The 12,140-nt window shown below is 45.3% G+C and overlaps 1 protein-coding gene across 5 annotated transcripts in view; it reads right to left on the reverse strand.

Annotated features, from left to right (window-relative positions):
• Window positions 1-12,140, reverse strand: part of nbeal2 (neurobeachin-like 2) — a 130,421-nt gene that overhangs the window by 63,129 nt on the left and 55,152 nt on the right. For all 5 annotated transcript variants that reach the window (XR_011674523.1, XM_071395897.1, XM_071395895.1 and 2 more), the window contains 5 exons: window positions 11,051-11,134; window positions 8,009-8,107; window positions 6,916-7,257; window positions 4,615-4,943; window positions 1,575-1,707 (listed from right to left, as the gene is read on the reverse strand). Coding sequence is in view for 4 of the 5 variants with exons in the window: in XM_071395897.1 (XP_071251998.1) it covers window positions 1,575-1,707; window positions 4,615-4,943; window positions 6,916-7,257; window positions 8,009-8,107; window positions 11,051-11,134 (987 nt within the window). In the remaining variant the exon portion in view is untranslated. The remainder of the gene's footprint in view (window positions 1-1,574; window positions 1,708-4,614; window positions 4,944-6,915; window positions 7,258-8,008; window positions 8,108-11,050; window positions 11,135-12,140) is intronic.

Below are 12,140 nucleotides of genomic sequence, written 5' to 3' on the forward strand. Positions count from 1 at the left end.
TATGCCTGCTAGATTATTGTGCTTTCTCCAGAATCTAGAAACATGAGTGTGTCATGAACTAGTTAAACATCCATTATTAAACGGTCCCTGACGATGATCATTCATTAGAGTAACAACACAGCTGTAGTGAACAGATGGCACAGCAGCTAACTGGCTGATCCCAGCTTACACCAGGACAGTCAGATAAGATGGGGAAACAACTCCGTAATTGAGAGGCTGTGTCTCGATCTCTGATTGCGTCCCGAATGGAGTAGTGGTCTGGGAGTAGTGGCCTGAGGAAACACACTTAATGTGTTGTGAAACGTGTTATTAAATGTAATGTCATGTCATATTTTAAATTGTATATAACTGTCTTCATGTTGCTCGACCCCAGGAAGAGTAGCTGCTGCCTTGGCAGGAACTAATGAGGATCCATAATAAACCCCAGGAAGAGTAGCTGCTGCCTTGGCAGGAACTAATGGGGATCCATAATAAACCCCAGGAAGAGTATCTGCTGCCTTGGCAGGGACTAAAGAGGATCCATAATAAACCCCAGGAAGAGTAGCTGCTGCCTTGGCAGGAACTAATGAGGATCTATAATAAACCCCAGGAAGAGTAGCTGCTGCCTTGGCAGGAACTAATGAGGATCCATAATAAACCCCAGGAAGAGTATCTGCTGCCTTGGCAGGAACTAATGAGGATCTATAATAAACCCCAGGAAGAGTAGCTGCTGCCTTGGCAGGAACTAATGAGGATCTATAATAAACCCCAGGAAGAGTAGCTGCTGCCTTGGCAGGAACTAATGAGGATCCATAATAAACCCCAGGAAGAGTATCTGCTGCCTTGGCAGGAACTAATGAGGATCTATAATAAACCCCAGGAAGAGTAGCTGCTGCCTTGGCAGGAACTAATGAGGATCTATAATAAACCCCAGGAAGAGTAGCTGCTGCCTTGGCAGGAACTAATGAGGATCCATAATAAACCCCAGGAAGAGTAGCTGCTGCCTTGGCAGGAACTAATGAGGATCCATAATAAACCCCAGGAAGAGTATCTGCTGCCTTGGCAGGAACTAATGAGGATCCATAATAAACCCCAGGAAGAGTATCTGCTGCCTTGGCAGGAACTAATGAGGATCCATAATAAACCCCAGGAAGAGTAGCTGCTGCCTTGGCAGGAACTAATGAGGATCCATAATAAACACCAGGAAGAGTATCTGCTTCCTTGGCAGGAACTAATGGGGATCCATAATAAACCCCAGGAAGAGTAGCTGCTGCCTTGGCAGGAACTAATGGGGATCCATAATAAACCCCAGGAAGAGTATCTGCTTCCTTGGCAGGAACTAATGGGGATCCATAATAAACCCCAGGAAGAGTAGCTGCTGCCTTGGCAGGAACTAATGAGGATCCCTAATAAACCCCAGGAAGAGTAGCTGCTGCCTTGGCAGGAACTAATGAGGATCCATAATAAACCCAAATGGCACCCTATTCTCTATAGTCTCTATATAGTGCATTACATTTAACCCTGGTCAAACGTAGTGCACTGTATAGGGAATAGGGTCCCCATCCTCTGTCCCTATATCTCTGTGTGTATCTTACCCAGCAGCAGTCTGTTAGAGGGTGTTCTGGCAGGGACACGACCATGTAGTCTTTCTTAGTGCAGACAGCCACCACCAACACTCCCTCCATGGTGAAGAAAGCCTCTAAACCTGTACCGCCGGCTGTCAACAGGCTAAGCACCAAGGAGACAGGAAACACATCAATAACTGCCCCCTCGGGGATCAATAAAGTGAACTGAATGGAATTGAATTTGATCCAACTGATGACTGGTGGCAATATTAAGTTATTCTGCCTGTTACATACTTTTAGATCATATTGCTTTCAACTCAGGCTGTGGCGGTCATGACATTCTGCCAGACGGTTATTGTCATGCACAAGCCTGCTGGTCTCATGGTAATGAACATATAACACGCGCCTTTGGAACATCTAATAATAAATCTATGTAATAGACACCATCACAATAAATCCATGATTTATTTTAGTCAAAAGAAACATTATGATATGAATAAAATGGATTTCAGAAGAACAGAATATGAGTTGTCTTACGGTATGTTATCTGGCTATGCTCCATCACAGAGGCTACAGGCTAGTTCATTTAGCTGACAAGATATGCTTATTAGTCCGGTCCCAATATTTTATAGTAAGAAGAATATATTTGAACTTAGCTGAATAAAATAGAAAGGATATTTTTCCATTCCGGAGCGAGTGAGCACACGGTGGGTATGGTGAGTATAAAAATGTTCATTTGAAACAGGCGCAATATGCTAGATTTAGTTATTTGACAACTTTACACTCAACATTCACCCATCAGTCTATTCTCCATGTAATCTTGTCTTTACTAATATGTATAGGCTTTCAACCTGCTGTTGAACTTCTTTCCTGAACCTGATCATCACAGTGAGGGGACTTTTAAAAGCACCATAATGTTTTGATAAGTGTTTGATGTGATTTTAGATTGCATTGATGTCAGAGTGGTTAGAGGGACAATAGAGCACTGAGTACTGGTCATTAGGACCTGATGGAGGGACAATAGAGCTCTGAGTACCAGGCCATTAGGACCTGATGGAGGGACAATAGAGCTCTGAGTACCAGGCCATTAGGACCTGATGGAGGGACAATAGAGCACTGAGTACTGGTCATTAGGACCTGATGGAGGGACAATAGAGCACTGAGTACTGGTCATTAGGACCTGATGGAGGGACAATAGAGCTCTGAGTACCAGGCCATTAGGACCTGATGGAGGGACAATAGAGCTCTGAGTACCAGGCCATTAGGACCTGATGGAGGGACAATAGAGCCCTGAGTACCAGGCCATTAGGACCTGATGGAGGGACAATAGAGCCCTGAGTACCAGGCCATTAGGACCTGATGGAGGGACAATAGCGCCCTGAGTACCAGGCCATTAGGACCTGATGGAGGGACAATAGAGCCCTGAGTACCAGGCCATTAGGACCTGATGGAGGGACAATAGAGCCCTGAGTACCAGGCCATTAGGACCTGATGGAGGGACAATAGAGCCCTGAGTACCAGGCCATTAGGACCTGATGGAGGGACAATAGAGCACTGAGTACTGGTCATTAGGACCTGATGGAGGGACAATAGAGCTCTGAGTACCAGGCCATTAGGACCTGATGGAGGGACAATAGAGCCCTGAGTACCAGGCCATTAGGACCTGATGGAGGGACAATAGAGCCCTGAGTACCAGGCCATTAGGACCTGATGGAGGGACAATAGCGCCCTGAGTACCAGGCCATTAGGACCTGATGGAGGGACAATAGAGCCCTGAGTACCAGGCCATTAGGACCTGATGGAGGGACAATAGCGCCCTGAGTACCAAGCCATTAGGACCTGATGGAGGGACAATAGAGCCCTGAGTACCAGGCCATTAGGACCTGATGGAGGGACAATAGAGCCCTGAGTACTGGTCATTAGGACCTGATGGAGGGACAATAGAGCTCTGAGTACCAGGCCATTAGGACCTGATGGAGGGACAATAGAGCTCTGAGTACCAGGCCATTAGGACCTGATGGAGGGACAATAGAGCCCTGAGTACCAGGCCATTAGGACCTGATGGAGGGACAATAGCACCCTGAGTACCAGGCCATTAGGACCTGATGGAGGGACAATAGCTCCCTGAGTACCAAGCCATTAGGACCTGATGGAGGGACAATAGAGCCCTGAGTACCAGGCCATTAGGACCTGATGGAGGGACAATAGCACCCTGAGTACCAGGCCATTAGGACCTGATGGAGGGACAATAGCGCCCTGAGTACCAAGCCATTAGGACCTGATGGAGGGACAATAGAGCCCTGAGTACCAGGCCATTAGGACCTGATGGAGGGACAATAGAGCCCTGAGTACCAGGCCATTAGGACCTGATGGAGGGACAATAGAGCCCTGAGTACCAGGCCATTAGGACCTGATGGAGGGACAATAGCGCCCTGAGTACCAGGCCATTAGGACCTGATGGAGGGACAATAGAGCCCTGAGTACCAGGCCATTAGGACCTGATGGAGGGACAATAGAGCCCTGAGTACCAGGCCATTAGGACCTGATGGAGGGACAATAGAGCCCTGAGTACCAGGCCATTAGAACCTGATGGTCGTTAGTGAGTTGGGTGCTAACAAAGCATGACCAGAGTGCATGAGATGAGATTACCGTGACTCAACGGTCACGTGGAATTTTACTGCGTTCATGACTCATGGCTGCCAGTGTGGCGGTAATATGGTCACCCCAACAGCCCCAACCTTCAACAACATTCCCTGAAAATAAAACGGCCCATATTGAAAACAATTGTTTATTGTGGTTGTAGAATTAAAGCACTTGAGAGACGTGGGGGGATTTTCTCTCTCAGTGGGCCGGCACCGGCTCTCTCATTGGGCCGGCACCGGCTCTCTCAGTGGGCCGGCACCGGCTCTCTCAGTGGGCCGGCACCGGCTCTCTCAGTGGGCCGGCACCGGCTCTCTCAGTGGGCCGGCACCGGCTCTCTCATTGGGCCGGCACCGGCTCTCTCATTGGGCCAGCACACATCAAGCAGTACTGTGGTCTTAGGTGTATCCCCATCTCTCCAGTCTGGTACCTGTACAGCTGTTTCCTGCGGGGGCCTTTGCCCATACCCCGGGTTGCCGCCCCTGGTGCCCCAGCAGACGAGCGGGCGCTGGGCGTGGAGAACTCTGAGTGGTATTGTGGGAAGTCCATGTTGAGACAGAGCCAGGCGTGGAAGGAAAACCCACTGCCTGGCCAGCGCTGGACCGTGGGCACCATGATCCCTGCCAGGGGATGGGTCAGGTCAAAATACTGCAGGGCGCTGTTCCTCCCCTCCCTGGCCGCCATCGCCGCCAGCACCCGGATGATGCGGGCGCAGTAAGGGTGTGTCCCCGTCCCCTTCCCTGCCAACACGTCCTGCCCCTGGTAAGAGAGAGCATTTTATCTAAGAGTGGTCATGTGCTGTATATAGGATGATATCTGGACAGAGGGATGATATCTGGACAGAGGGATGATATCTGGACAGAGGGATGATATCTGGACAGAGGGATGATATCTGGACGGAGGGGTGTTATCTGGACGGAGGGGTGTTATCTGGACAGAGGGATGATATCTGGACAGAGGGATGATATCTGGACAGAGGGATGATATCTGGACAGAGGGATGATATCTGGACAGAGGGATGATATCTGGACGGAGGGATGATATCTGGACAGAGGGGCGCTATCTGGACAGAGGGGCGCTATCTGGACAGAGGGGCGCTATCTGGACAGAGGGGTGTTATCTGGACAGAGGGGCGCTATCTGGACAGAGGGGCGCTATCTGGACAGAGGGGCGCTATCTGGACAGAGGGGCGCTATCTGGACAGAGGGGCGCTATCTGGACAGAGGGGCGCTATCTGGACAGAGGGGCGCTATCTGGACAGAGGGGCGCTATCTGGACAGAGGGGCGCTATCTGGACAGAGGGGCGCTATCTGGACAGAGGGGCGCTATCTGGACAGAGGGGTGCTATCTGGACAGAGGGGTGCTATCTGGATGAATTGTTAAGGTTGGTGATGTAGATGATTCTATGTACAACATCAAAATAAATTCCTAGTTACTGTTGTTGCATGGCAATAAGGTTCTGATTCTGAATGGTTTTACAGTGCCCTCTGTAAATATTGGGACAGTGAAGCACTTTTCTTTTGAAATCAAACAATGACTATGAGGTTAAAGTGCATACTGTCGTCTTTAATTTGAGGGTATTGTCATCCATATTGGGTAAACAGTTTAGAAATTACAGCCCTTTTTTAATACATAGTCCCCCATTTTAGGAGACCAACAGTAATGGGTCAAATTGACTTCTATGTGTATTAAAGCAGTCAGAAGTTTAATATTTGGTCCCATTTTCACACAATGACTATATCAAGCTGGTGACTGTACAAACTTGTTGGATGTATTTGCTGTTAATCTAAAACACAACAAAAACTATTTTGTGCCCAATAGAAATGAATGGTAAATAATGTGTTGAGTCATTTTTATTGTAAATAAGAATAGAATGTTCCTTAACAGTTCTACATTAAATGTGGATGCTACCATGATTAGGGATAGTCCTAAATTAATCGTGAATAACGATGAGTGAGAAAGTTACAGACGCACAAATATACCACCAAGACATGCTAAGCTCTCACCATTACAATAACAGGGGAGGTTAGCATTTTATATCATACCCCCAAGACATGCTAAGCTCTCACCATTACAATAACAGGGGAGGTTAGCATTTTATATCATACCCCCAAGACATGCTAACCTCTCACCATTACAATAACAGGGGAGGTTAGCATTTTATATCATACCCCAAGACATGCTAACCTCTCACCATTACAATAACATGGGAGGTTAGCATTTTATATCATACCCCAAGACATGCTAACCTCTCACCATTACAATAACAGGGGAGGTTAGCATTTTATATCATACCCCAAGACATGCTAACATCTCACCATTACAATAACAGGGGAGGTTAGCATTTTATATCATACCCCAAGACATGCTAACCTCTCACCATTACAATAACAGGGGAGGTTAGCATTTTATATCATACCCCCAAGACATGCTAACCTCTCACCATTACAATAACATGGGAGGTTAGCATTTTATATCATACCCCCAAGACATGCTAACCTCTCACCATTACAATAACAGGGGAGGTTAGCATTTTATATCATACCCCCAAGACATGCTAACCTCTCACCATTACAATAACAGGGGAGGTTAGTATTTTGGGTGGGGGTATGATATTTGGAGTATAAAGGACAAAAGCATTACTGTCCCAATAATTACGGAGGGCACTGTATATTACACTGTATATTGCACAAACTAAAGCATTACAGAGCATCAATTTGAAATCAAATACCTGGTCGAGGGGTCGGAGCAGCCTCAACAGAGACTTCAGCTCAGCAGGCCTCAGACAGAGAGACCCCATGTCCTGTAACATCCCCAGGAGGCCGTCGGCACACTGGCGGTCCAGTCTCTGTGGCTCGGAGAGGACATGGAGCACAGCCCCCACCAGGCCGGCCTCCACAGCCACCGTACGGCAGGACAGGGAGCCCCCGCAGACCGCAGCCAGCCACTGGGCTACCAGGAGCTGCAGGTCCCTCTGGGGGGCCAGGTCAGGCAGCCACTGTAGGAGGAGGAGGAGGGGCTGGTCGTTACTGATACCCAGGTGATGGGCGTGGGCGTGTTCCCCTTCCACTGCCTAGTGGAGAGAAGGAGAGGGAGAGAAAAGAGGAGGGCAATGAGGGAGGAGTGAGAGAGTGACAGGTTTTTTGTGGAAGTCCAAATATATCTAACCCACAGAACGATGACAAGTAAATGACTAATGCCTTAATGACAACATGACATTCTCTCCCTTTACACTCTACATTAGTATCCCTCCATGACAACATGATATTCTCTCCCTTTACACTCTACATTAGTATCCCTCCATGACAACATGATATTCTCTCCCTTTACACTCTACATTAGTATCCCTCCATGACAACATGATATTCTCTCCCTTTACACTCTACATTAGTATCCCTCCATGACAACATGATATTCTCTCCCTTTACACTCTACATTAGTATCCCTCCATGACAACATGATATTCTCTCCCTTTACACTCTACATTAGTATCCCTCCATGACAACATGATATTCTCTCCCTTTACACTCTACATTAGTATCCCTCCATGACAACATGATATTCTCTCCCTTTACACTCTACATTAGTATCCCTCCATGACAACATGATATTCTCTCCCTTTACACTCTACATTAGTATCCCTCCATGACAACATGATATTCTCTCCCTTTACACTCTACATTAGTATCCCTCCATGACAACATGATATTCTCTCCCTTTACACTCTACATTAGTATCCCTCCATGACAACATGACATTCTCTCCCTTTACACTCTACATTAGTATCCCTTTAACCAGATGAAGTGAGGTGTGGATCTGCTCACCATGTTCATGAGTTCCTGCAGCAGGCGTTTAGTGGGCTGACCCTGACTCTTCAGCACGTCAAACAGCTGGGAGTAGCCGATCCTCTCCTTGAAAACTTCCTGGAGGGAGAAGAACACAGAGACACAAATATAGACAGGCTAGTAATGTACAGAGACACAGATATAGACAGACTAGTAATGTACAGACACACATATAGACAGGCTAGTAATGTACAGACACACATATAGACAGGCTAGTAATGTACAGAGACACTAATATAGACAGGCTAGTAATGTACAGAGACACTAATATAGACAGGCTAGTAATGTACAGAGACACAAATATAGACAGACTAGTAATGTACAGACACACATATAGACAGGCTAGTAATGTACAGACACACATATAGACAGGCTAGTAATGTACAGAGACACTAATATAGACAGGCTAGTAATGTACAGAGACACACATATAGACAGGCTAGTAATGTACAGAGACACTAATATAGACAGGCTAGTAATGTACAGAGACACTAATATAGACAGGCTAGTAATGTACAGAGACACTAATATAGACAGGCTAGTAATGTACAGAGACACACATATAGACAGGCTAGTAATGTACAGAGACACAGATATAGACAGACTAGTAATGTACAGACACACATATAGACAGGCTAGTAATGTACAGAGACACAAATATAGACAGGCTAGTAATGTACAGAGACACTAATATAGACAGGCTAGTAATGTACAGAGACACACATATAGACAGGCTAGTAATGTACAGAGACACTAATATAGACAGGCTAGTAATGTACAGAGACACAAATATAGACAGGCTAGTAATGTACAGAGACACACATATAGACAGGCTAGTAATGTACAGAGACACAAATATAGACAGGCTAGTAATGTACAGAGACACTAATATAGACAGGCTAGTAATGTACAGACACACATATAGACAGGCTAGTAATGTACAGACACACATATAGACAGGCTAGTAATGTACAGAGACACTAATATAGACAGGCTAGTAATGTACAGAGACACTAATATAGACAGGCTAGTAATGTACAGAGACACAAATATAGACAGACTAGTAATGTACAGACACACATATAGACAGGCTAGTAATGTACAGACACACATATAGACAGGCTAGTAATGTACAGAGACACTAATATAGACAGGCTAGTAATGTACAGAGACACACATATAGACAGGCTAGTAATGTACAGAGACACTAATATAGACAGGCTAGTAATGTACAGAGACACTAATATAGACAGGCTAGTAATGTACAGAGACACTAATATAGACAGGCTAGTAATGTACAGAGACACACATATAGACAGGCTAGTAATGTACAGAGACACAGATATAGACAGACTAGTAATGTACAGACACACATATAGACAGGCTAGTAATGTACAGAGACACAAATATAGACAGGCTAGTAATGTACAGAGACACTAATATAGACAGGCTAGTAATGTACAGAGACACTAATATAGACAGGCTAGTAATGTACAGAGACACAAATATAGACAGGCTAGTAATGTACAGAGACACACATATAGACAGGCTAGTAATGTACAGAGACACAAATATAGACAGGCTAGTAATGTACAGAGACACTAATATAGACAGGCTAGTAATGTACAGAGACACTAATATAGACAGGCTAGTAATGTACAGAGACACACATATAGACAGGCTAGTAATGTACAGAGACACAAATATAGACAGGCTAGTAATGTACAGAGACACACATATAGACAGGCTAGTAATGTACAGAGACACTAATATAGACAGGCTAGTAATGTACAGAGACACACATATAGACAGGCTAGTAATGTACAGAGACACAAATATAGACAGGCTAGTAATGTACAGAGACACAAATATAGACAGGCTAGTAATGTACAGAGACACAAATATAGACAGGCTAGTAATGTACAGAGACACTAATATAGACAGGCTAGTAATGTACAGAGACACTAATATAGACAGGCTAGTAATGTACAGAGACACACATATAGACAGGCTAGTAATGTACAGAGACACACATATAGACAGGCTAGTAATGTACAGAGACACAGATATAGACAGACTAGTAATGTACAGAGACACACATATAGACAGGCTAGTAATGTACAGAGACACACATATAGACAGGCTAGTAATGTACAGAGACACACATATAGACATGCTAGTAATGTACAGAGACACAAATATAGACAGGCTAGTAATGTACAGAGACACTAATATAGACAGGCTAGTAATGTACAGAGACACTAATATAGACAGACTAGTAATGTACAGAGACACACATATAGACAGGCTAGTAATGTACAGAGACACACATATAGACATGCTAGTAATGTACAGAGACACAAATATAGACAGGCTAGTAATGTACAGAGACACTAATATAGACAGGCTAGTAATGTACAGAGACACAAATATAGACAGGCTAGTAATGTACAGAGACACACATATAGACAGACTAGTAATGTACAGAGACACAGGCTGCCTCCCAAACGGCATCCTATTCTCTATATAGAACCCTATGGGCCCTGGTCAACAGCAGTGCACTATACAGGGAATAGGGCCCTGGTCAAAAGCAATGCAATATACAGGGAATAGGGCCCTGGTCAAAAGCAGTGCAATATACAGGGAATAGTTTGCCATTTGGGACAGAGATAGAATTAAAGAACTTCCTCCCTGGCAAAGAGCCACACAACAGACAGGAGGACAATGAGACTGTCTAAACAAGAATGAAAACAGTGTCAAGCCTTATCCGGCTCTTTTTCTGTTCTGATAACGTGTGTGTGTGTGTGTGTGTGTGTGTGTGTGTGTGTGTGTGTGTGTGTGTGTGTGTGTGTGTGTGTCAGACAGAGGAAGATGGTACTAGAACTATGACTGTGTGATGAAGAGCCTTGCCTAAGACCTGAAGACTGTGTAATCTCCCTGAAATACTGCCTAGGCTTCAACTGGGTCCGGATGACTAGGGTTCAATACCCAGCGGGCCACACTAGTTGTAGAAATCCTTACCTTGGCAGAAGGGGAGTTACTCATGATGGATGTGAGGACTCCGAGGGCATGGACTGTGATGCAGTCAGAATCTTTCTCCAAAACCTACACAGTCAGGGGGACATAATAAGATGTGACACCGCAGACTTAACATACAGTATGTACAGGTGACACCCCACACCATCTCAAGGGGACATATATACATGAAAACACACACAGGGAAAAGACAGAAGTTACCATAACAACTGGGTCAATTAATGACAGGTGTTGACATGCAGAACCCAAACCCACACACAACTAATACGATTGCAAAAGTCTTCTGCCACAAAAAAGAATGTGACACACAAGCAAAACCCATTATTACACAATAACCGAGCGCTGCATAGGACACAGATTCCATCACACATCTACAACCACAAGACATTGTGAAAGATACCAAACCAGCAGACATGCAGGAGGAGGATCCCAACAGGAGCCTTAAGACAGTGAGGTGATACATGCTTGGAGAGATGAACACACACACACACACACACACACACACACACACACACACACACACACACACACACACACACACACACACACACACACACACACACACACACACACACACACACACACACACACACACACACACACACACACACACCTCTGACAGCAGGACACTCAGCCTCTATTAGAGAACATAGTGTGTAAGAAGAGAGAGAGGGAGGCTTATATCCACCCACAATAACACCCTGGACGACTGAACTATCTAGCTACACACCCTGACACTCGTTATATTCTAAAACCAGACATATTTGACAGAATCTGGAACCCGTATGTGGACCATCTTAGAGAATGTTCTCTATAGTGGCCGTTTTGTTTCTGTCGGTGAATGTCAGTTTGTTTTGGACACATTTTTTTGGCCTCAGTGTTTTGTTCCTGGATCCCTCTGTGAGAATGAATGTATGTGGATTTGGGGGGTGGAGGGGGGGGGCTGTATACTTGACTGAGTTCTGTAGAAAAACAAACTAATTGTCAACAACAAAAAGAAGAGAGAGAGATACTAGTCTAGTACACAGATCATCCTACCCTCCATCTCTCTGAGCTCTTTAAACAGGATGCCTCT

Source organism: Salvelinus alpinus, chromosome 4 (genome assembly GCF_045679555.1).
Source record: "Salvelinus alpinus chromosome 4, SLU_Salpinus.1, whole genome shotgun sequence".
Classification (NCBI taxonomy): Eukaryota; Metazoa; Chordata; class Actinopteri; order Salmoniformes; family Salmonidae; genus Salvelinus; species Salvelinus alpinus.